The 27,071-nt window shown below is 18.3% G+C and overlaps 7 protein-coding genes across 7 annotated transcripts; 2 read left to right on the top strand and 5 right to left on the bottom strand.

Moving 5' to 3' along the window:
* Window positions 1-288: 288 nt before the first annotated feature.
* Window positions 289-2,520, bottom strand: PGAL8A_00193000 (serpentine receptor, putative; the record flags this gene model as incomplete). Its single annotated transcript, XM_028670612.1, has 7 exons — window positions 289-359; window positions 467-516; window positions 706-765; window positions 890-974; window positions 1,161-1,202; window positions 1,336-1,743; window positions 1,851-2,520. The coding sequence occupies 7 exons, from the start codon at window positions 2,518-2,520 to the stop codon at window positions 289-291; spliced, it is 1,386 nt and encodes a 461-aa protein (XP_028527347.1).
* Window positions 2,521-3,570: 1,050 nt separating this feature from the next.
* Window positions 3,571-4,743, bottom strand: PGAL8A_00192900 (eukaryotic initiation factor, putative; the record flags this gene model as incomplete). Its single annotated transcript, XM_028670611.1, has 1 exon — window positions 3,571-4,743. The coding sequence occupies one exon, from the start codon at window positions 4,741-4,743 to the stop codon at window positions 3,571-3,573; it is 1,173 nt and encodes a 390-aa protein (XP_028527346.1).
* A 1,433-nt stretch (window positions 4,744-6,176) lies between these two features.
* Window positions 6,177-6,599, top strand: PGAL8A_00192800 (conserved Plasmodium protein, unknown function; the record flags this gene model as incomplete). The annotated part of the gene is made up of 1 exon (XM_028670609.1): window positions 6,177-6,599. One exon carries the CDS (start codon window positions 6,177-6,179, stop codon window positions 6,597-6,599), a length of 423 nt encoding a protein of 140 aa, XP_028527345.1.
* A 674-nt stretch (window positions 6,600-7,273) lies between these two features.
* Window positions 7,274-15,151, bottom strand: BRR2 (pre-mRNA-splicing helicase BRR2, putative; the record flags this gene model as incomplete). The annotated part of the gene is made up of 1 exon (XM_028670608.1): window positions 7,274-15,151. One exon carries the CDS (start codon window positions 15,149-15,151, stop codon window positions 7,274-7,276), a length of 7,878 nt encoding a protein of 2,625 aa, XP_028527344.1.
* Window positions 15,152-17,039: 1,888 nt separating this feature from the next.
* Window positions 17,040-17,984, bottom strand: RPS19 (40S ribosomal protein S19, putative; the record flags this gene model as incomplete). The annotated part of the gene is made up of 2 exons (XM_028670607.1): window positions 17,040-17,555; window positions 17,982-17,984. 2 exons carry the CDS (start codon window positions 17,982-17,984, stop codon window positions 17,040-17,042), a joined length of 519 nt encoding a protein of 172 aa, XP_028527343.1.
* Window positions 17,985-19,657: 1,673 nt separating this feature from the next.
* On the bottom strand, window positions 19,658-21,389 carry PGAL8A_00192500 (alpha tubulin 2, putative; the record flags this gene model as incomplete). Its single annotated transcript, XM_028670606.1, has 3 exons — window positions 19,658-20,827; window positions 20,997-21,117; window positions 21,328-21,389. The coding sequence occupies 3 exons, from the start codon at window positions 21,387-21,389 to the stop codon at window positions 19,658-19,660; spliced, it is 1,353 nt and encodes a 450-aa protein (XP_028527342.1).
* A 3,138-nt stretch (window positions 21,390-24,527) lies between these two features.
* Window positions 24,528-26,051, top strand: PGAL8A_00192400 (serine/threonine protein phosphatase, putative; the record flags this gene model as incomplete). The annotated part of the gene is made up of 1 exon (XM_028670605.1): window positions 24,528-26,051. The coding sequence occupies one exon, from the start codon at window positions 24,528-24,530 to the stop codon at window positions 26,049-26,051; it is 1,524 nt and encodes a 507-aa protein (XP_028527341.1).
* Window positions 26,052-27,071: the final 1,020 nt, after the last annotated feature.

The following is a 27,071-nucleotide window of genomic DNA, read 5'->3' as shown; positions in this document are numbered from 1 at the left end:
AAAAAAAACTACTTATAATAATTTAATTTAAAAATTTAAAAAAAAAAAAAAAAAAAAAAAAAAAAAATAAAATAATAAAATAAAAAAAAAAAAAAAAAATGAAAGTTTTTATGAAAATTTTATTTTAATAATTTTTAAGAATAAAAATAATAAAAAAAAAATTAAAAACTACTTATAATAATTTAATTTAAAAATTTAAAAAAAAAAAAAAAAAAAAAGAAAAAAATTAAATATACTCATTTATTTAATTAAATAATTTTACCAATTAAAATTTTTATACTTAAATAGTTATAAGTCTAAATAAGGATGCTTTGAATCTAAAATTTCATATTTCTTTTGTGATAAATTATAAACTAAATCTATGAAAAAAAAATATATATATTATTGTGTAAATTTTTATTTAAAACTTATTCAAGTTTTATGTATTTTTTATTAATATATTAAATATATATATATTAATTGTTACAAATTAGGATAAAAAGATTAACAAAATGGATAAACAAATGAGTAAAATGCCTACAAAAAAAAAAAAAAAAAAAAAAAAGATTTATATATTATGTAGTAATATATATACTTCTATATTCATAAATATAAAATTAAGAATATTTTATTAAATATTAATATATAATATAGTTTTAGATAATTTTTTAAAAAATAAAATTTATTTAAACATTTTTTCTTTAAATTTATATTCTCTTTATTTACAATGAAGAATTTTTCATAAAAAAATAATGAACAGGTATTGATAATATCCATATGTTATATCTATAAAAAAAAAAAATATATATATATACAAGATATATAAAAAAGGAAGTTATTTAAGTATACAATCATTTAGCTTAGTTTTAATAGATTTTTTTTTTGATGTGTTATATTTTTTTATTCTAACAAAAGTGTATCAAAAAGAATGAAAAATTTTTCATTTAAATCTTTTTTTTCTTTTAAAAGTTTATTTCCATTTATATAAATTAATACTGAAAAAAATAAATTAATAATATTTAATATAATAATAATAATAATATTAATAACAGTATTTATAATAAAAAAAATGCTAATATTAAAATAGTAATGGAAGATATATGCAAATATATATATCTATAAGAAACAAATTATATATTATTTTTTATAATTTAATAAAAACAAATTGTTTATTAATATACTTGCAACAATGATTCTGTTCACAATAAAAGGGAAACCTATAGCTATAAAAAAAAAAAAAAAATTTTATTATGCGTCTATATAAATGATTATTATAAAAGTAATAAAATTTTTTTGCAATTGGAAATTTTTTTTTGTCTTTTTTTTTTTTTTTTTTTTATTTGATATAATTATTACCAGAATGTAATGTGGAATATAAATTTAAATCTTGATGATTTTGTATTTCAAATAATATATAAATGAATTTTAATATTGAATATGTAAAAGATAACTTAAAAGTTTCTTCAAATTTTTTATTATTGTTTTTATTATACATATAAAATATTATTGTAATTATAAAACAATCAAATATAGATTCATATATTTGGCTTAGCACTTTGAGAATACTAAATCCAGAACCATTGGAAGCATAAGAAATTAAATGAATAGAATAAAATAAATTAGAAAAAAAGAAAAATAGAAATGCACAATTAATAGATTCTCCTAATGTGCTATTTATTTGAGTTAATTTTTCTCTTTTTCTAAAGTATACTAAAGATAATACAATTAATATAACAGTTAATAGCATATGTATTTCAATTAAACCTACATAAGTATAATATATATATAAAAGAATTATAATAAAATTTTAAAAAAAAATACATAATAAAGTTAATATATGTTTCTACTATAAGAAAAGTGTGATTCTATACCTTGCTCTTCGCATGAAAAATGATTTTTTAAAAAATTAATATTATTTCTAAACTCTATTTTGAAAGCATTTTTAATCTTATTTCCACAATTAATTAAAATAAAATTTAAATATTTTTCTGTTAATTCTTGGTCTATATTTGTTTCATATATAAAATAAGACGAATTTAAAAATTCAGATGGAATGTCTTTGAATGAATGTGTAAATAAAGCTTCTTTCTCTAAGTCTTCACATTTTTTTCCTTTTTTATTTTTTGCATAATTATATATTTCATCATCTGTTTTATCCAATATTAGAAGCTTAGAATTAGGTATGAATAAATTAGACAGTATCAAAATTCCCTTTTTCGAACTTTTTGAATAACAAAAATTAGAAAATTTACTAATATTTTCATCATCATATAACCCATATATAACTTTAGAAGAAACAAAAAAATTATTCAGATTTATTCTTTTTAATAAGGAATTGTGAAATTCTACCCGCATTTTTTTCACATATAGTAGTACTGATAAAAAAAAATTATTTTTATATTTTTTAGTATATGGGAAAATGCTTACAAACGGAATTTTTTCCACTTCCTTTTTTATGAACTTTTCTTCTAAATTTGTGAAGTATAAGAAAAGAAACAAAAAAGTGATTAATCTTTTTTTTTTTAATATTCTTCTAATCATGTTATAAAAAAAATTATAGAAGGAAAGTAAAATACAAAATAATTGAGTTAATTTTTTTTTTTTTTTTTTTTTTTTTTATATAAATATATAATCGATTTTATTTTCAAACAAAAGATATTATAAAAAAAAGAATGAATGTGTAACATAAATAAATATGTATTTATTATAGCGTGAACTATTATGGTAATTTTTGGTATTTTAGACTACAAAAAAAATAATAAAGATAATATTTTTTTATTTTTTTTTTTTTTTTTTTTTTTCTTTTTATATATCTAATATTTTTTTATATTACACAAAAAAATATATATATAATTTTTCTTTTTTTTTTTTTTCCTCTATTTTTAATTTCATGCATAAATTTTTTCTACAAAAAAAAAAAAAAATATAATTTATAAGTTAATATTTCTAAATAGATAAAATTTCATTAAAACTTCTGAAAACAAAAAAAAAAATTTCATTAGGAAAATACTCAATAATATCTTTTTTTTAATTTAATTTTTATAAAAATATTATTCCTTCTTAATTATTTTTAATTTTAAAAAAAAAAAAAAAAAAGAAAGAATATAAGTAAAATAAATAACGTAACAAAAAATAAAAATTATATTTTAAAGCATTTAAGCAAATAATATCATAATGAATATGAAAAAAAAAAAAAAAGAATTAAATTCAAAAATGTAGGAATGATATCAAAGGACATGGTGTATATATGTGTAAAATATAGTACATAATGGAAATGTAAAATGAAAATAAAAAGAATTATAAATATGTATATAATAAAGGAGCGTAATTTTTAATTAAATAATTTAGTATAAATGAAGAAAAATGAACAATAAAATTGATTTCTGCCACATACATATATATTACTAGAAAAAATTAAAATTTAAGACTAAAATATTTACATTGAATAATTTTAATAACAATTATTTAAATTATATAAATCTAAAAATAAATTTTTCATAATAAACTAATATATAAGGTATTAAAATAATAAAAAAAAAATTATTTTATTATTTAAAATTTATTTATTTTTCTTCTTTTTTTTTTCTTTTTTTACAGTAATTCTGTTATGTTCATAGGCATTTCATCAATCTGCGTGGAATAATATTGTTCAATATCTCTTAAAATTTTTATATCATCATTTTTTACAAAATTAATAGCAACCCCTTTTCTTCCAAATCTTCCACTTCTACCAATTCTGTGAATATAACTTTCTCTTGAATTCGGTAAATCATAATTAACAACTAATGAAACTTCTTGTACATCTAAACCTCTTCCCCATATATCTGTCGATATTAAAACGCGAAATTTACATTGTCTAAATTTCAACATAATATCATCTCTTTCACTTTGACTCATTCCTGCATGCATTTTACACACAGTAAAATTTGATTCTAGCATTTTTTTTGTTAACCAATCTACTTTTAGTTTAGTATTGCAAAATACGACAGCCTGTGTAATAGTTAAACTTTCATATAAATCTGCCAAGGTTTCATATTTCCATTGTTCTTTTTCAATTGATACAAAAAATTGTTTAATACCTTCTAAAGTTAATTCATCTCTTTTAACTAAAATTTTCACAGGTTTATGCATAAATTTATTAGTTATTTCTAATACTTCTTGTGGTAAAGTAGCTGAGGATAATATAATCTGAGTATTGGGAGATAAAAATCTATAAATATCATACACTTGTTCTTTAAATCCTTTATTTAACATTTCATCTGCTTCATCTATAACTAACTGTTTAATATATTTGCACTTTAAATGTCTTAAATTAAGCATATGGTATATTCTTCCTGGAGTTCCACTAATAATATGAACACCATTATTTAATGCTTTTATATCATCACTAATTTTTTTTCCTCCAATACAACAATAAATAGTTACATGAATATAATCAGCTAAAGCTAAACATACTTTCTGTGTTTGTTCTGCTAATTCTCTAGTTGGGGATAAAATAATTACTTGTGTTTCATTTAAATTTCTGTTAACACAATTCAAAGCACCCAATGCAAAAACACACGTCTTCCCTGTTCCACTTTGACTCTGTAAAATAACATCTCTTCCACTTAAAATTGGTTTTATACCTCTTTGCTGAATTGCTGATGGTTTTTCAAATCCATATGCATAAATTCCTCTTAATAAACCTTCATCAATTCCTATATTTTCAAAACTCGTGCATATTTCATACTTTTCAGAAGATTTATAATAATCATCCTTTTCCATGTTTTTTTTTTATACTCTTCAAATAAACATAAGAAAAATAAAAAAAACTTATAAATAATTTTTAAAATATATACTTAATTAAAAAAACAAAAATTCCTGAAACTTTATAACATATATTTTTATGCTTATATAGTATTGTAGTCAATATCTAAATTATATTATTAAACATGAAAATGTTCCTATATTTTGTAAATGTTTTACTAACTTCACCTTCAAAACATATATTAGTTCTTATATATATATACTATATTTCTAAATTTATTTTTCTACATATTTCTTCTTTTTTATTATATATATATTTTACAATTTATTTACATATTTTATTTTATTACTTTTTATATGATTAATAAACAAAAAAAAAAAAAAAAAAAAAAAATTCTAATAACTTATATATATATTTTTCAAATTAAGAAATTTTTTACTTTATTTTTCTTCATAATATTCCTTTTTTATTTATATATTTTTTCTAAATTTTTTTATTTCTTTTAAACAAATACCCTGAAAATTTATATTATTCCAAATGTTTTATATATTATTATGAAGAAAAAAAAAAAAGAAAGAAAAGAAAAGAAAAACAAATTATATGTTGTATATTATTATACTTCCGTTTTTTTCTAAAATTATATATTTGTAATATACTTAAAATCCTTTATATATGTAGCTAATATATATATGTATAAGCCTCTGTGGTATTACAATTAAAATTGTTAAAAAGGTTATATAAAAAAAATAAAAAATATAATTTTATCATGTTATCTTAAATATTCATCTCAATTTTTTTAATAATACTTTAATTCAAATTATTCTTTTCTGATAAATATTATAAAATTTTTTATATATTAGAGAAATAAAAAAAAATTTGCATATAAATTTTAAAAATTAAAAAAAAAAAGAAATTAATTTTATAAAATTTTTTGTAAAATTAAAAAGATCCTATAATTAACATAAATGTATATGTATATATTTTTTTTTATTTATTTAATTTCTTATTTTGTATATAAAATTTTTATTGTTTTTAAAAAATACATGCTGAGAAAATTTAATTTCTTTTTCTAATCAAAATTTTTTTTTCTTTTTTTTCATAAAATAATTCTGTTTTATATATATATATATTATTATTTTAAGTAATTCATTTCTTAATTTTATCATTAACAAATATATTATTTTTAAGTAATATTTTTTATAGTTTTGTGAATCATTAAATATTTTTTTGTAACAAAATATATCCCTTTTATCTTAAAATATATTTATGCACAGTTAATGTATTTATGTTATTATTTAAATTATACTTTAACTTATTTTTATGAACAAAAAATAAAATATTAATTTGTGTAATTTTTTTTTTTTTTTTTTCTTTAAACTATTTATGTAATCTTCTGTTTTTATTTTTTATTCTTCTTCTTTTTTTTTTTTTTTAATTTGATTGAATTAATATGGCTTTAACTACTGATTATTCTAAATTAAGTGATATTGTTTATGAAGTTTTGGATTCTCCTTCTATATACAATAAAGAAAAATATTTTAAACAAAAACAAAATGACAATTATTATGATATAAAAAAATTTATGTGTATAGGTAGTACTATTAATGACAATGCAAATTTTGAAGAATTAGATAAAATATTAAAAGAAGGAAATAAAAAATGTCAGAATACCTTAACAGAATCATATAAATTACAAGGTTATAAATATAGTATATCGAATAACAATGATAATATAAAGTTTACAAAATTATTTTTTGATAACTACGCTAATTTATTCTATTGTATGCATTTACATAATGATGATAAAAAATGCAATCCTTTATTTAAACATTTTTATGAGACAATAAATTATGATAAAATAAATAAAAAATAATTAAATCATATAACAACTTTACATTTATTAAAAAGTTTTAAAAATATATATGTATATTTTTTTTTTTTATATAATTTTTCCATTTTAAAAATAATATATGCTTTATTTTTGTTATCTCTTTAATAAAGTTATAAATAACACTTTTTTTTTTTTTTTTTATTTTTTGTTAAAATATAAATGAAAGTAAATTATATTATCTTTATTATTTATACACACACATAAAAGTAAATTCTTCACATTTTTATCCATTATGTGATAAGAGATCTTTATGGCCAATTTGGCTTTTATTAATTTTTTTTTTTTTTTTTTTTTTTATAAATATTCAAATAACTTTTTCATTATTTAAAATAAAAGAATTTTTTTTATTTAAAACAATTGTAAAATAAAAATTTTTAAGTATTCTAAGAATGATTGTTTTATTATAACAAAAAAATTAAATAATAAATATGTAAGAATAAATGCTATAAATTACCCTATGCTTAATAATTAAAAAAGAAAATGATATAATAAATAAAAAAACATTTTTTTTTTTTTTTTTTTTTTCTATTTCTTTTTTAATATTTATTAAAATTAACACTATTTAAATAAGAAGAACTTTTATAAAAAGGAATTTATATATATATATATATTTATTATAATAATTTTAGAATGAGAAGAATTAATCTTTTTGTTAATTATTCTTCTACATTAATTTGAAATTCATATTCTTGATCACAACCAATATAAGAATCATTTATTACATAAATTACAATATCATAAAGATTTGGTTTATCAGGTAATTCGAAATTTATTTTGATATTATTAATTGATTTTAGCAAAGATATTTTTTTAATTGATAAAAGCAAATTCATTTTTTTAATACCTACAACTATCCACCACATTTCTTCCTTCTCAAAAGGTAAAAACAAAGAATGAGCAAAATTAATTGCATCATCTGTTAGATCTCTTTCAATTGATAAATTTAATTGAGCAATTTCATTCACCTTGTACGATCTATTTAAATCAATTTCATATTGAACTTCTATTATAGGAAAGATATTACACACATTGGCTATTTCACTTTTTTGATTGTCATTTAAATGCTTTAATAAAATATCTCTTTTATCATCTTCTGCATTAATTAGGTCATAAACATCCATTATTCCTACATCTTTTGCATTTTTTACTAGATCAGCATCAAAGTATGGCAATTGGTACAAGTTAGATTCTTCTGTACTTTTTAAACTTTGAGTTAATAATTGAGAAACTTCCATTACAAAAAGACAAAAGTTCAAAATATTATTACTACTTATAACATCAATTAATGAATTAATTAATTTAAATGTTTTTAATAAAATATTTTTAGTTTCTTCAATATAATTTACAGGTATGCTGTATCTATTTATGTGTGCATGTAAAATTATTAAGGCTTTTAAATTAGCTGTGAAATATGTCGGAACAGCAATAAAATTTAATAAATTAATATAATGATCTTTTTTATTTTCTTCAGATTTGTCAGTTTCCTTATTATTACCATCCTCATTTTTTAAAAAATTTTCATAATTTAAAGATAACTTTAAAAATTCATACGTAACTTCAATATTGCAATTTTTAGCTATTTTTAAGCATAAATATATATCGTATGTGTTAATTTTCAAAATATCATTGAAAATGTTGGATAAACATACTATTTCAAAAATTTTACTTTTTTTTAATGTTTTTAATGACAATATGTATTGATTAAAAAATTGAATAGTGTGATAATCTATATTGTAAAAAGAAGATATAATACCTAAATTATATGGTTTTATATTCATAGTCTGTTCTTCAATATGTATACAATTAGCAAAAGATAATAATTCCATGTTATTTTCAATTAATTCAGATAAGTAATCAGATATATGTTCATTTGATATACCTTTTAAACCATAGTAATTAGGATTTTTTTTAATTCTTCTATAAAAAAAAGACCATGTTAACCAATCAATAGCATCTTGAAAATTTTCAATTGTACTCATTACTATTTCATTATTTAAAAAATTTGGTAAATAATCCTCAATGTTTGATTCTACAGTTAATGGTTCATAAATAAAATTTTTGTAATACTCCTTTTTTGTTACATATGTATAGATGTAAACATATGATTTTACATCTTCATTTTCCCTCCCAGCATAACTTATCATTTCTAATATATTTTGAATAGAATAATCCTCTTCTTTATTATTAAAATGAGTTATTATTGTGTCTAATATGATAATATTATTACCATATGCATTTAAACTATAGATGTAATCATAACAAACTATTAAAATTTGTATCGCCTTTTTATCAAATAGCATCTCCACTATTTTTCTTTCTATTTCTGTCATATTGTTATGCAAATAGCATATACCTTTTTTCATAAATTCTACAAGCATTTTATCATATATATAATCAAATATATCTTCCCTTTTTGATTCAATTTTTGACCCTTCATACGTTTCTTTTATTGTTTTGTTTTGTTTTTTATTACAATATTTTTTCAAATTATCTATTTCTGACATGTTATTCTCAATTATTTCTTGAATATTCAAATTTCTTTCTTTTTTTAAGGAATGAAGTTCAGCTTCATAAAATTCATTGTTATTCATATAATCACTCTTTTTGTCAAAATTATCTTCTTCTCTTTTATTAGATGTTTCGTAATTTTGAAAAATAGAATAAAAATTATAATTATCGTTATATGCAGATAAAATTAAATCTAAAGCTAAGGTTTTACACAATTTTGGCTCTGTAACAAATATAATTACATTTTTTTTTTTTTTTAACTTTCTTATATTTTGATATACTTGCCTTTGCATAGATATATATCTATTTTGCTTATTCATTATATTAACTGCGTGTAAATATATTTCTATTGGGATATTTCTAACTGTTGACAAAAAGTTATAATAATCATTTTTTTTGCACCCAATCCATTCAGAGAAATCTTTACAGTTATATAAAGAACAACTAGATAAACATAAAATTCTATTTAAACCTATATTATCATATATATTATCAATATTCAAATTTTGTAATTTATTTATGTTTTGAATAATGTTTTCTTCATCTTCTCCTATATGTAATTCCTCAAGAGATAAAATATTATCATTCGTTTTACTACTTTTTGTTTGAGATTTATTTAATTGTAATTGTGTTGATATATATCTTATTCTACTGATTACTATTTCCATTATAGCTCCACTTGGTGTATCTAATAATTCAATATGATCAAAAATATATAAATTAACATTTTGTAAAATTTTTTTTCTTCTCCACTTTTTAGAAATATTATCATATTTATCTGGCGTACATAAAACAATATTATTTTTTTGCAATAGTTTCATATCTACTTGAATATCTCCACTTAAAATACACATTGATAAATTAAATGTATTTTTAAAAGATATCCAATTTTTGTATGTTTTTAAAACAATCTCTTCAAGTGGAGCAATATAGACTACTTTAACAAGTTCTAAAGGATTATTATAAATAATATCTGTTAGCTTTTTATCATTAATTATTTTCAACAAATCTTCTTCTTTTTTAATATATTTTTTAATATAACTATTTAATTCAAATAAAAATTTTATCATTTTTATAATCGCAAGTTCCACTGGTATTAAATAGTATTTTGAGGTAGAACTGCATATAATAACATTTCCTTTATTTTCGTAAACTGATGAAAAAATTTGAGTGTTAATTGGACTAAAATATTCTATATTTCTATTTAAAAAGAATCTTTTTGCTAAATCAAATTTTAGCGAATTTATTGGTAGTGGCTGTAGGTCTAATAACTGAGTGGAATAAAAATTTTTCGATGGTAAAATTAAATCATTAAGGTATAAATTAATGGTGCATTCACATTCTAGCCATTTATCTGAAATAACCTTAACTATATAAAATGGATTTTCGTTTATAGGTAAATAAAAAGTTAGTAAATGTTCATCTAAACTATCAGAATACAAATCTTTTTCTTCTTTACCAGTTAACAAATTACTTTTATAATTTTTTTTTAAAGTAAATAAATCATAATGTAATATATTTTCGTTAGATATATCAAACACAAATACCCAAAACAACATAAAATAGCCATGATATTTAGGATTATATATAAAATCAGGTGTTATATTTAACTCTACTTTTAAAATTTTATGGTTAATTGGTTGTATATATGCATTTAATTCAATTTTTGGGAAATGATGAACTAATTTATAGATATTTTTTGCAATTTTTTTATTTTTAAAAATTGTTATATACTCATTTAAATTCATAGATATATAATTCTTGAAACTTATATTTTTTTTTTCAATAATTCGAATTAATTCATTACTTAATAAACCAAACTGCCTTAATGGGGTCATAGTACTCCACATTCTCCTTTCAATCATCTTAGCAAATTTCAAAGTTAATGAAATTAAATTATAAGAATTTTTTTTCAAGGATATTTCAAAAAAGGAACGAAAAATACGCAATGCATTTTGATGAATGTATACTAAATCGGCATTAATTATATAACCACTTAAAGTTATATTTGATAAATATAATTGTAAAAGTATATTTATCTTTGTAAAAGGAATATTAATAGATTCCTTTACTGGTATAGGCAATTTTTCCATAAGTATTGATAACTCTACTTTTTCTTCTTCTCGAATATATATATTCTTAAATTCCTCACTCATTGTGAATATTTTTAGTAAATCAATTTCATTAGTATATTTACTTAATTTTTTGTTATACAAATCTATTGATTTATAATCTATATAATAGTAACTACTAATTTTACCTATGTAGGTACTACTTACACTATTTAATTTTTTATTATATTTTATTAAATCATATTTTTCTAGTATTAAAAAAGACGAATAAATAATGTTACAAATTCTTTTATTTATTTTTTGCATTAACATGTCATAATTATCTTTATTATTTAAATATTCATGAGTATTGTATTTATCACTGACTGTAACACCATATAATGACGGATTTTTTATCATACGTATGTGCATATATGTATACTTAAACCAATTAATAGCATCTTTAAAATTTTGTATATTTTTTAAAACAATTTCAGCATTTATTACATTCACAATGTTACTTGATAATGTAGATTCAATATATAATTGCTCATTATTTAAAGATAGGTACAACTGTAAATTTTTATGATCGGTAATAATTATAGCCTTACCACTTTTATCATACTGTGGTCTTCCTGATCTTCCAACCATTTGTAATATATCCATGGGTGATAATTCATCAAAATCCCCTATGTTAATATTATATACACTTGTTCCTTTTATAATAACTGTATGTGCAGGTAAATTAATACCCCATGCTAATGTACTAGTGGAAACTAAAACTTGTAGATGCCTATCAGAAAATAAATCTTCCACTAACTTTCTATCAGTTCTTTTTAATCCTGCATGATGTATACCAAAACCAAAAGGAAGAATTTCTTTTAATTCATCATTAACTATGGCTTCTTTTTCTGATAAAAGAATTTCTGTAGATATTTTTTTATCAATTAAAAATTTGCTTAGATTATCACTTTTCATAAATTTGTCAATTAATATTTTTGCAGTTCTATACGTTTCTTTTCTGCTATGAACAAAAATTAATATCTGATTTTTTCCTGCTTCTTCTAATACTTTTTCATATGTTAACTCATTCATTAATGCATACTTTTTTATTCCTTTTTTTTCTTTTATTCCAATATAGTACTGCTCTAGTTGAACTGGTCTAAAAGAATAATCAAAATAAAAAACTCCCTTACGTAAATCTGCTCTCAGAAATAATCCTACATCTTCATAATTAGGCAATGTAGCTGATAAGCCAACTAATCGTATTTTTTTTTTTTGCATAATCATGTTATTATCCTTATTATCAAAAGAATTCTTTTCTTTGCTAAAGGTATTATTTTCTTCTGAAGCCTGATCATATATCAACGTATTATCTATATATCTATTTATACGTGTTATGATACTTTCCAAAATATTTCCTCTACTTTCATTAAGCAAATGAATTTCATCAAATATAATTAATTTTATTTTTTGTAATAATATTTTTTCATTCCATTTACGACTTATAATTTCAAATTTTTCTGGTGTCATTACAATAATTTGGCTATCATCTATTTCTTTACTACTTAAATGAACATCTCCTGTTAATTCACTTACTTTTATATTTAGACATTTTAATCTCAAATTAAAAGATTGAACTTGTTCATTAACTAAAGCTTTCATAGGGGATATATATATTATTTTAAAATTCTTTCTATCAATATTTCCACTTTTTAATCTATAATTATTAATAACATTTAATATACATAGCAAAGCAATATTAGTTTTTCCTGATCCTGTTGGTGCACAAATTAACATATTTTCTTCATATTTATTAAATGCTATATTATATACTTTTGATTGTATTGCATTTAATTTATTTATATTAACACATGTAAAAATTTCATGAGTCCATTCAGGCAATTCATTAATAGAAATCAATTTTACTTCATCTGGACATGTGTAATAATTATATTTATTATTTTTCTTTTTATTAGAATTTCCATTATTATCCTTCATACTAGTAATTATAATTTCATCATAATCCTTATTTTCTATTCTTTTACTATCTGATGGTAATATAACTTCTTTATTAAAAAAATCATTATTTTTTTGTTTTATTTCCATTTTTTCTAAATCTATATATTTTCCTTTAAAATTATCCAGATATGAATCTGATATTTTTTTATTTTTCTTCCCTTTTTTTATATCAACATTTAAATCTAGATTATCAGATTTATGCTGATTACTTTTTTTTTTCTTTTTTTCATTATCTTCTTCATCTTCATCCTCATCCTCCTCATCCTCCTCATCATCTTCATCATCATCATCATCATCATCATCATCATATTCATCATCATCTTCATTCATCTCTTTGTCATCTTTATCCCCCATTTCAGAGTTATAAAAATTCGGATTTAATTTATCTTCCTCTTCTCTATCCCTTACTTCGTCATCATCATGTATTACCTTTTGTTCTAAAAATGAATTTTTTTTATCATTTTCATATCTTTTCTTATTAAATAAATTATCTGCTTCTTTTCTCATTGTTTTTGCAAATTCACTTTGCTTATTCTTTTTTACATTTTTAAAATTTTTGAGTTCTTCTAATATTTCTTCTCCTTCTTCTGTTTTATTCATTTGTTCCATTATTTCATTTTTTTCTTTTTCTGTTTGTGCCTGACCTAATAAAGTGCAATAATAAATTTTCCATCTATTTTTGATCAACAATTTAGCAATAGAAAAATTTTCATATTTTAATATATTAACAAGTTTATTTTCACATTCTTGTATATCATATATTTTTAAAATATTTAACACTTCTTTTTCTTTCTCTAAGCATAAGGATGGATCAGTGAATATTTTATTTAATTCTCTCTGTAACCAATGAGCATCAATTGAATTGGTATCTAAATCATAACTTTCTAAATCTTTATTTTTATAATTGAAATCTTTATTAACATTTTTTAAACTTAAATGATTTTCAAATTTTTTTTTTTTTTTTTTAATATACATAATTTCTTTTTCTTTTTTTTTTTTTCTTTTTTCTATATCATCATTAACATTTTGATCACTATCATTTTCTTTATCATCTTTATTTTTATTTTCTTTATGTTTATATTTTGTCTTTTTTTTTTTTTCTTCTTCTTCATCAGTTCTTTCTTCTTCACTATCATTTATACCTTTGCTTCCTTTTTCACTCATCTCATCATCATCTTCTTCACTATCTTCTTCTTCTTCTTCTTCTTCATCTTCTTCTTCATCTTCATCTTCTTCCTCTTCTTCATTATCATCACTTAACTCATTTATATCACTTAAATCATCTCTTTTTTCATTTATATCTTTTCTTCCTTTTCTCATATCATAATAATCATCCTCTTCCTCAAAAACAACAGCAACACCTTCTTCATTTTCAATATCTTCATTTTCTTCTTTTTTATTAAAATCATATATTTCCTTAGATAAATTGTTTAACTCTATAAATTTTTCGTCAGTTATATTAACCTCTAATGCATTTTCTACTTCTTTTTTTTTTTCTTCATCATTTAAATTATCACTTTTTAAAATATATATTATTTCGTTACATGCACTGTTAATAATATCACCAGTATTATCACCAATCATATTTCTAACATTACTCAGTATTTTACTAAATATTTGTTCAGTGTATTTAGTAGTTGGTTTGTATAAAAATATATCATGAATATTAATATTCAAAACACTTTTTTCTTTAATACTTCTTTTTATTTTCTTACTTTTTTTATCAACAAAATTATCTTTTCTTTTATATCTTCTATAATCATCTTTATTTATTATATCTTTTGGCTTACTATATTCTACTTTATCACCCATTTTATATTTTATCTTTCCAACTAAACTTTCACTCTCACCAGTAGGTTCATTATGATTAGGTATTGGACCTTCTCTTTGTAAAACTAAGTTTGAATTCATACGATATTCAAACCTTTTAAACTTTTCATATTCCTCCGCCATTTTGTTTTTTACAAAAAGAAATTATAAAACTATTTCAATTCTCTCAAAAAAAAAAAAAAAAAAAAAATTAAAATAAAAATAAAAACATATATGCCTCTTTATTATTTTCAGATATATTTTTTTTTTTTTCTTTTTTTATATTTGCATGAAATATTAATTTATTAAATACATATTAATAATAAATTGTTCTAAAAATTATTTCTGTTCTCGTAAAATGGCTTTTCTTTAAAAACAAAAATTGTTTCTTCATAAATCATTTTTTTTTATCTCTTTTCAATTAAAAATAATAATGAGTAAAATTTATTATGCCAACTGCTAAAATATTTTCCTTTTATCTATTTGTAATTATATTAAAAACTTATACTATTCTTTTTTTTTTTTTTTTTTTAATTTACAATATTACCTACAAATGTGACTGTGTATATTTTTATTTATATAAAATTATTTCAACACAAAAAGATTAATATCATTTCATTTTTTGTACCACAAAAAAAAAAAATAAAATAAAATATAAAACATGAAAAAATAATAATTCAAAAAAAAAAAAAAAAAAAATAAAAGAATAAGAATAAAAATATAAATAAAAATTTAAAAAAAAGTAAAATAAATAAAAATAAATATTAAAAACAAAGAAAATTATGATATAAAGTGATATAGAAAAAAAAATATATGTTTATCAATTTTAATTAAAAATATTTGATTTTGTTAGAAAAAAAAAAAAAAAAAAAAATCTTCGTCAAATACAAAATTTACACTAAAATTGAAATTTTTTTTTTTTTTTTTATAATCCAGAAAAAATAAAAATAAATGTGATCAAACTAGAAAACAAAAAAAAAAAAAAAAATACTTTTATATTTAAAAATAGTAAATACTATTTTTTTTTATCTAAAGTATAAATGTTATTATTTTTTTAAATATTTCACAAATTATTATTATTATTATTATTACTATTATTATTATTAACAAATTGTTTTGATTTTTATTCCTTTTTTTGTCATATGTTGATAATACATATATGTTATCAATTTTAATTATAACAAAAACAAAATAAATTTAAAATAAATAAAATAAGTTTCCTTTTTTAAAAAAAATGAATAAAAATATATACAACTGCTCTAAATGAAGAACATTCAATGAATTAAAGTTTTCTGATTATTATTTTATGTTTACCTAATTAAAACAATAACCACACCAATGAATTTTTATTTATACTATTTATTCACGTAATTAAATTATATATAAAAATGAGTATTTTTTAAAACATCATTTTTAATCAAATTTTTTTTAAAGAAAATAAAAGTTAATTTTTATTCATCTTAAGAAATTTATAATTTATTATAAATACATAATTTATTAATAAAATGATTTGTTGTTATTATTTTTTTTTTCCCTTTTTTAATTAAATAAGCTTTACTTTTCATTATTTATCTAAGAATATTATAATTATTATATATGAAAAAATTTTTTAATAAATTAAAATTTTACATATATATGTCTATACTTGTTTTCTTCCATTCCACAATATATAGTTTTTAAAAAAATTGAAAGCATAAAGGATAAAAAAAAAAAAAAAAAAAAAAGTATATATGATACCAATATATAATAAATATTTTTTATTTAATTTTTAAGCAATAGTAATAATTTTATTTTAAAAATGTGAAACTTTCTTGGTTTTTCTTCTTTTAGAATTATATATATAAATATATGTGTATATATAAGTATGTAAATGTTATTTTTTTTTTTTTTATTTTTTTAACATATATATTTATTATTAATAATTATTAATTTTACGATAATGATAAGGAAATTGCATTTTTTTTTTTTTTTTTTTTTTTTAAATGAAAACATATATTTAAAACTTACATAGCATATATATTTTTTAATTATTTTATTCTTTATCTAATTTATATACTTTTTTGTTGATATATCTAGCAAAGTTATTTATGGCATTTTCTCCTTTTGTTGTTAATCTTCTTCCTTTTTTCTTTGGGTTTTGTTCTACATAACCTATATTCTCAAATTGTTGTAAAATGGATCTTAAAATTTTTCCACTTGCTAAACTTGTATGATTAGGTGCAACTCCTCTCCTTTGCTTATAACTGAATTGCCTTCTCAAATGTCCAATTCCTATATCTGGATGTAAATATAATCTTCTTAATATACTTGAAGCTTTAATAAAATACCAATCTTCATTTAAAGGGGCTAATTTTCTTCCTTTACCAGTTTTAACAAAATTACACCATTTAGGAAATGTTATTTTATTATGTAATTTTAAATAATTTGCATAAGATTTAATAAATAATTCTGCATCTACATCTTTTATACAATTATTTGTCCTTACAAAAGGAATTGGTTCTAATAACCTTTTGTTTACTGTAACTATTTCTTCAGTAAATTCTTCTGCCTAAAAAAAAAAAAAAAAAAAATCAATATTCAAATATTCAAACATTTATATATATATATATATATATATAAGGGCATTCTATTTTACGCACGTAAATTAATATATTATAAATATATAATATAAAACAATTAAAAATAAGAACATTATAAAAAAAAGAAACAACTCATAAAAATAAATATTATTAAATAATTATAAAAATACAAAGATATTCATTTATCTTTTCTTATTTCATTTTAATATTCTTAAGAATATAAATATGTAACAATATATAAATGTATACATTAAAAGAAAATATATATATATACTGAAAAAAAAAAATAATAAAAAAGAAATACAATTATGTAAATGTATAAAAAAAAAAAAAAAAAATATATAGATATAATTATATATTTTTGTATATATTTTTTTTTATTTTTAAGAAATTACCATGTTTTACTTAATCTCATAAAATAAAATAAAAAGGTTAATAAATCAATATTTAATTATATTTGATGATTTTTTAATACTACATGGAAATTTTTTTTTTTTTTAATTTTAAAAAAAAAATTATGAATTTATGCTTTTATAAAAAGTAATTTTTATAAATTATATCTGCAAAATAAAAATTTATAGATTTAAGTTTTTTTTTTTTTTTTTTTTTTTTTTTTTTTTTTTTTTTTGTATGCAAAGGAACAAGTAAAAAAATATATTTTTTTTAAATAACACTTTTGTGCTACAATCAACTAAAGAATTATATAATAAGTAAAGCTTTTTATTTTTTTTTTTATATTTTATTTAACTATTCTTTATTTATTTTAAAAATAAAGATAAAAGTTCTTTTTTCTTAAAATTTTTATTTATTAATTAGCATTTTAAATTGATACATACAAAAAAAATCAGTAAAAAACCCCTCATAACTCCACAGCACAAATATAATTTTTACCTTCACATTTAAAAGTTTTTGTGTTATAAATTTTAGTAAAATAAAAGCTTTTAATAATAAAAATGAAAAATAAAAAGATATAATTAAAATTTATAATTTATTTTTTATGTTTTCATTTTTTATTTTCTCAATACTGAATCATTATACCCTGTGTAATGTAAAAAGAGAATAGTTAAAATGTAATAAAACGTAGTACTCTATTTTTCAAAGAAAAATCCTTTTCTATATATATAATATTAATAACGGTGCTTATGTTAATTTTATATATTTAAAAATATTCCATAAATAATAATAATATAAATATATTTTAAATAAATTCCCTTTTTTTTATATAAACATTTGGAGTAATAATAACTTATTGTTCCTTTTAAAAAATTCATTTATACTTTATTTTAATCATATAGATATTATTCTATTATTTAAAATACATAGGATATTCTAAAAACGCTAATATAAAAAAAAAAAAAAGAGAAAAAAAAAAACGTAAAGATCGCTATAAATTATGCATGTTTATCATTGTTATTATTTTATTAATATATATTACTGTTGACATAAATATTTTTTCCATTTTATATATTTATAAATTAAAAGAGAAAAAATAAAAATTAACAAGGTTATTAATAAACTATATATTAAAGAATATTATTTTTAATCTACAAAAAAGATAGTAATAAAATAGAGAAATAAGGAATTTCAATAATATTTAGCAAATAAAATAGTAACGATAACTTTATATAAAAGTGTAAAAATAAGTTTGCATTTGTTCGTTAGACTAATTTATACTCTTTAAAAAAATAAAAAAAAAATTTAGTCATTATGTCATAATATTAGAAGTGTACATATTCTTTTAAAAAAAAATTTGAAAATTATGTCAAAATATTGAATCATTTAAATTGGTTATTAATTGTATTTTATATATTTATTTATTACTTTGTTTTTATCTATTTTTTTTTTACAACTATTTTATATAAATTCTTTTTTTTTTTTTTTTTTTTTTTTTATGATACTGTTTATGTATCATAAAGAATAATTTATATATATATATATATATATATGTATATAAATTCTTTAAGTGTATCTTTTTAAAGTTACAAAAATATTATATATAAAATTTGTGTAAAGATGTTAAAAATATATTTATGATATAAATAATAAATATAATATGAAGAAATGATATAGTTTATTCATATCCTTCATCTTCTCCTTCACCCTCATTTGATTCAATACCAACTTCTTCATAGTCTTTTTCTAAGGCAGCTAAATCTTCTCTTGCTTCACTAAACTCCCCTTCCTCCATTCCTTCTCCCACATACCAATGAACAAAAGCTCTTTTTGCATACATTAAATCAAATTTTTGATCCATTCTTGAAAACACTTCAGCAATAGCGGTAGAATTACTAATCATACAAACTGCTCTCATAACTTTTGCTAAATCACCTCCTGGAACAACAGTAGGTGGTTGATAATTAATACCACATTTAAATCCAGTAGGACACCAATCAACAAATTGAATTGATCTCTTTGTTTTTATAGTAGCAACAGCTGCATTTACATCTTTTGGTACGACATCTCCTCTGTACATTAAACAACAAGCCATATATTTACCATGTCTAGGATCACATTTAGCCATCATAGAAGCAGGTTCGAATGCTGAATTAGTTATTTCTGATACTGATAATTGTTCGTGATATGCTTTTTCTGCACTTATAATAGGAGCATAAGATGAAAGCATAAAATGAATTCGAGGATAAGGTACTAAATTAGTTTGAAATTCTGTTACATCAACATTTAATGCACCATCAAATCTTAATGATGCAGTTAAAGATGAAATAACTTGGGCTATAAGCCTATTTAAATTAGTATAAGTTGGTCTTTCTATATCTAAATTTTTTTTACATATATCATAAATAGCTTCATTATCAAGCATAATAGCAACATCAGTATGTTCCAATAAAGAATGTGTTGATAAAACTGAGTTATATGGTTCAACTACAGCAGTGGATACTTGAGGAGATGGCCAAGAACAAAAATTTAATTTGGATTTTTTTCCATAATCAATTGCTAGTCTTTCTAATAATAAACATCCAAGACCACTTCCTGTTCCTCCTCCTACTGCATTAAACATTAAAAATCCTTGTAATCCTGTACAATTATCAGCTAATTTTCTGACTCTATCTAAACATATATCAACAATTTCTTTGCCTATAGTATAATGTCCTCTAGCAAAATTATTTGCTGCATCTTCCTTTCCTGATATTAATTGTTCAGGATGAAATAATTGACGATAAGTTCCAGTTCTTACTTCATCAACAACAGTGGGTTCCAAATCAACAAATACACAACGTGGGACCTAAAAAAAAAAATATTAACATAAGTATATATATATATATTTTAAATATTTAATAAATTGAGTTTATTATAATAAAATAATTATAATTTCTAAATAGTTTTTTTTTTTCTATCAAAATTGCAAAAAAAATATAAATGTAGTTTATTTTGAATTAAAAATATATTTTTACATGTTTTCCTGCTCCTGTTTCTGAAAAAAATGTGTTGAATGCATCATCTCCTCCTGCTACTACCTGATCACTTGGCATCTGACCATCTGGTTGAATTCCATGTTCTAAACAAAATAATTCCCTAACAAATTTAAAAAATATACAAATATATATAAATTTAAATAGAAAAAATATATATATATATATATATATATATATGTTAACTTTTATTTTTTATATTAATTATAGTAAAATATAATTGTAATGATATTATATCTACTCACATAATAAAAAATTAATATTTTATTCAATGACTTGATATGTTTTTATTTATTTTTTTTCTAATTATTACCAGCAAGCATTTCCTATTTGAATACCTGCCTGACCTACATGTATGCTAATAACTTCTCTCATTTTTAGATATATTAAACTAAATTAAAAATATAAAGAATAATAAAACAAAATAATTTACTTTTTTATAAAAATTAAGAATTCTATTAAATAGATAAGATAATAAAATTAAGAAAGAATAATAAATAATAATAAAATATACTTTAAATAAAAAGTTATATATATATATATTTATATAAATATATACATGTGTTTATATATATATAATATTTATTTAGTTAAAGTTTTGTATTTTTTTTTTTTTTAGTAATAATATTATTCCAAGTTATATGTTAATTCATGAAAAAATGTTTAAAAAAATGTTAAATATTTATTCTTTCTATTTTAAAGAAATATTTTATATTTCTTATATATATTGTTTATATTTATCATTTCTTTTCCCTTTTTTTTTTTTTTTTTATTATTTTATTATGTAAGAAACAATATTATTTAAAATCTATAAATATTATTAATTTTTTTAAATAACATACATATTATTACTGTTATGAAAAAAAAAAAATAAATAAATAAATATAATATATATTAGTCAGTATATCTAATTATATATTGTTATAATAATTAATGAGTATAGCTCAAAAATAAAATAAAGACAGATTCAAATTTTTAGTTAATAAATCTATATGAACCCATTAATTTTTATTTTTTTGAATATATTCATTTAACAAATTCGTAAATAATAAAAAAAAAAAAAAAAAAAAAAAGCAAAAAGAAAAACTTATGTAAATATAATATATATATAATAATTATCTAATAAAAAAAAATGAAATATATATATTCCTTAGGTTTAAATGTGAAGAGACAAATAAATAGAAAACCACGTTATTTTAAAAAAAAAAAATATATTTATATATTTTTTTGCACACTTATATTTCTTAAAGACAATAATACAAAGCAAAACTTTATTTGCTAATTTTTTATTTTAATTTTAGGTTATATTATCCTTAAATTATTTAAATATAAAAAAAAAAAAAAAACAAAGAAAAAAGAAAATGAAAAAGAGAAGATAAAAAAAAAAAGAAAAAGAATAATGAAAAAAAAATATTGAAAGAAAGAAAAAGAAAAAGAAAAAAACATATATTTGTACTCCTAAAAAAGGAAACTATTTTAACATACTCTTTATATATATATATTATTTTAAATAAATATAATATATAGATTCAACTCTTTTACTTCTAAGTAAAAATAGGATTTTTTTAAAAAATAAAAAAAGAATGCACAAGTATATTAAGGATAAAATATTTCATATATTTCGACACATATACATGCAAAATAACTTCTTTCAGATTTCAATATTTCAAAACTTTATTTGTGAAAAGTAAAAAATTTTATATTTTCATGGAAAAAATTATTCTTTTTATTATACTTATGGTTTTTCATTTTTTTTATTTAGAACTTTTTTTTTTTTTTTTTTATAATTTTTTATGAATAATAAAAGCAAATACATTTTATTATATGCAAATACATTTTCTTTTTTATTACCATTTAATCTATTAATAACAAAATATTTTTACACATTTTTATAAGGAGAAATATAAATACTATTTAGTATATGGGAAAGAGAAAAAAAAAAAAAAAAAAAAAGAATTGAAGTTGGTAATATTATATTTAAATAAAAAGCTCTAGTATAATAAATTTTTAAAATTTTACTTAGAAAATACAAGAAAATACATGTTTTAAATTTATAATTAAAGATTATTGTAATTTAAAATAAAATTAAAAAAAAGTGAAAAAAAAGAAAAACTGAAATATAAATAGAATAATTAAAAGTTATTAATAAAACAGTTATTCTAAAATAAAAATTTGAATATTTTTTTTTCTATTAAAACAATAAAAAGAAGCCTATATACATTTTTTTTTATAAGTATTATTTTTAATATTTAAAATATATAAGTATTTTTGTATATTTTTCTTTTTTATATATTAAAAAAGAAATTTTTCAAAAAAAAAATACAAATTCTTTTTTATATTAATTATTCTACTTTAAAGAAAGGTTAAATAAAAAATAAATTATGATTATATGATTTGAAACATTTTGTTTATTTTTTTCGTTTTCATTCTACATTTTATCATATTACTATATCTTGTTTCTTCATCAGTAGGTTAATAAAACTTACATTGTAATATATTAAATTTAATCTTACCATATTTTGTAAAATAAATGGTACTAAAGAATAAAACATATAAGTAAAAATTAATTTAAAAAAAAAAGTGAATAAGTCTTTTTAGAAAAAATAAAATTTCTAATAATTCGAATATATAGATAAGTTATAAAAAAGAAATTCTATACATATGAGATACTAATAAAATTACACATTTTTTTAACTCATATATTTCTATTACCTTTAAGTGTATTCTCAACTTTTTTGCAAGTTTTTATTTTATAATTTATTTAAAATTGGGAATAGATATACTAATGTCACTTATTTTTTCCTTTTTTTTTTTTTCATAAAGTTTTATTCTCCATATGTTGTATATACATAAAACTTATATATAATGTACTTTTTGTAACTCGAAAAATTTTTAAATTTAAACATAAAATTTATGAGTTAAATAATTAAGAGATTAATATAATTATTTCCCTAAAAAGAAATTTGAAGTTTCTCACTTATTATTAATTCAATATCATTAAGAACAATAGACTTTTTTTTATTTATTCAATAAAAATGAATTTTTCTAGAATTTATTTAAAAAAAAAAAAAAATGAGTTCATTATTTTTTCATTCATCTTTTTATGTTTTATAAGAAGAAATGAGATGAAAATTTTTTTTTTTTTTTTTTTTTTTGTTTATAAAATGTAAGAATTAAAATTGATTTATAACTTCTATTATTAATTTATAATTTTTTTATAACTGTAATAGACTTTAAAATATAAAATATAAGATCTAACATTCTTCTTAAGAACATAAAAAAACACTTATTTTATGTGTGTGCTTCACATTTTTTATTTTTTCTTTTATTTTTTTTGTATGATAAAAACTACAGTTGAGCGTTAAGTTTTAATATCCTAATTAAAATAGTAAGTACTTTTTTATTGATGCTTTATTAAAATTCTCTTTTATAAATGTATATTCATATTTTATTTTACTTTTTTTTTTTAAAGTAAGAATTTTCCTTTTTTTATGTAATAATTAAAAAAAAATTATGAAACATTTATTAAATGCAATAAAAGTAATAAAAGATTGTTGTACCAGAAGAGAAGAATTAGAGGAATCTAATTATAAACAATTGTTAGATTTGCTACCATTAAGTGAATCTTATGAAATTGTTAATGAAAGAAATTTGCATATCTTAAAAAAAGACATTCCTTTATCTAACATTAAACTTAAATTATTTGACAAAAATAAAAACAGACAAAATATTTTAAATACAAATGTAAAAATTACAGAAGAAAGTTGGAAAAAAGAGGACTCTGAAAATGAAAGTTTTATCAAAAATAGACATGAAGATTTATTATATAAAAAAAAAAAATTAAATAGCAGTATAATACAAGAAAACTTTTTATATGATATAGATAAAAATAATGAAAATTGTTCTAATAGTATTATAAAAGAGAATGTAATTAAAAATTTAAAAGAAAAAGAAGTGAGTAGTAACATATATTGTGCTCATGGAAAACTGAGTGATAGAAATGCAGTAGAAAAAAATTTTAAACTAAAAAAAATTGAAATTATACCAAAGTTTGAAAAAAAGGAAAATATAATGAATTCTTTTTCTGTAGTTTGTATGAGAGGAAATCAAAATGAGTATTATAAATCAAAAAATAATAATGATTACATATATTTTAATAATTATGAACAATATTTTTTTATCCAAGCTTATGAGTTAAAAATTGCAGGAATTATTTCAGGTACAGGTAAAAATAGTGTAAGTGTGTGTGACAATATTGTTTTTCATTTATTAAAAACAATATTGAGAAATTTAAAAAATGTTTATGAAAATAAAAGAAATATTTGGTTATCTGACCAAATCGAATATATATTATTATCATCAATAAATGATACAAATAATTATATAAAAATAAATTTACAAGAATCGTTTAATTCTGGTTGTTCTTTGTGTGTTTGTGCTTACTCAAAGAAACATGAACTTTTAACAATACTTAATATTGGAAATATACAAACAATTCTAGTTAAAAATATTGATGGAAAAAAGAAAGAAGATACAAAAAATCATCATATTAGTAATGCACTCTATGAAACAATATTAATTACAAAAAAACATGATGTTTTAAATAAAGAAGAAAAAGAAAGAATACTTTCCTATGGGTGTATAATAAATGACGATTCAGAAAATGAAAATAAAAATACATGGAAAAATATAGATTATTTAAATAAATTTAATGAAAAAAATGATTTAAAAACTTTAAATATAACAAAAGCAATAGGTTTATTTAATTTCAGTAATTATGGTTTATCAAATATTCCAGATATTATTGATATTAAATTAAATATTCACACAAGTGGATTCCTAATATTAGTTAGTCATACAATAAGTCAAGTATATAATTCACATAATTTAGTTGAATTTCTTTTTAACAAATCCAATAATAATTCTTTATTCGAATCATCTAAAAAATTAATACATAATGTCCACTCTGTTTATATGTCTACTGAAAATAGTAATATAAAAGATATGACTATTATTATTTTGCCTTTAATAGATTAGTATTTATTACTTTCTTTTTACAATTTACCTAATTCACATACATATACATATATGTGTATATTTGTATGTTTTTTAGAAATTTATATTAAATTAGAACTGAATTGAATTTACCCTTAAAAAAAAAAAAAAAAAAAAATATATTTTATCTAATGAACTATACATATCATACATAAAATTATGTTTTTACTTTTTTTTTTTTTCTTAAATATATACTATTATTAATTACATTATCCTGTATTTATACTAAAATTTCTACAATATTTTACTTATTTAGACTTAATTTTAAATATAAATATCATCTTTTTATAATTTTATTTTTTAATAAATTGTAAAAACAGCTAAAATTTATTATCATTATCTTTGTTATTAATACAACATTAAAAAAAATTAAATATCATATTTTAATATATTTTTCCATTTAAAATATATAAAATAAATAATATTAAGAACAATGTTAATAAAAATAAGTCTTCTAAAAATACCAGTTTGAAAAATGCTATTCTCAGATAATAGTGTATTTAAAAAATGATGTGAAAAAGAATTAAACATGAAATAAAAAAAAAAAAAAAAATCAAAAAAATTCTAAATTAATTATTTTATAAAAATTACATTAAAAAACTGAGCTTCTATTATTATTATGATTCTTTTAATTCACCAGATTTTACTTTTATGGTGTTTATCTTCATATGATATAATACATTTAACTTTAAAAAAAAAAAATGTATCTATATGAGTTCTTCTATGAACTTATTAAATTATATTAATGAAAAAATGTAACTTTTAAAGAAAACTTCTTTTTTATTTATTTATTTTTTTTTAAATTGATATTTAAGAATTTTTTTAACAATAAAAGTAAATAAAATTATATAAGGAAACTATTAACAATTTTTTTTAATATTCTAATTATCTTTATTATACTCACTTTTCTTTTTAATATTTTTTTCCCTTCAATTATTTTTGTTGTTTTAATTTATTACTTTTTTTTTTTTTTTTTTTTTAGTTTGTTTTTAAATATATCAA

This window comes from Plasmodium gallinaceum (genome assembly GCF_900005855.1).
Source record: "Plasmodium gallinaceum strain 8A genome assembly, contig: PGAL8A_v1_74, whole genome shotgun sequence".
In the NCBI taxonomy this organism is placed as follows: Eukaryota; Apicomplexa; class Aconoidasida; order Haemosporida; family Plasmodiidae; genus Plasmodium; species Plasmodium gallinaceum.
The sequence above is the reverse complement of the archived record's forward strand: the minus strand, read 5'-3'. Positions and strand labels throughout refer to the sequence as shown.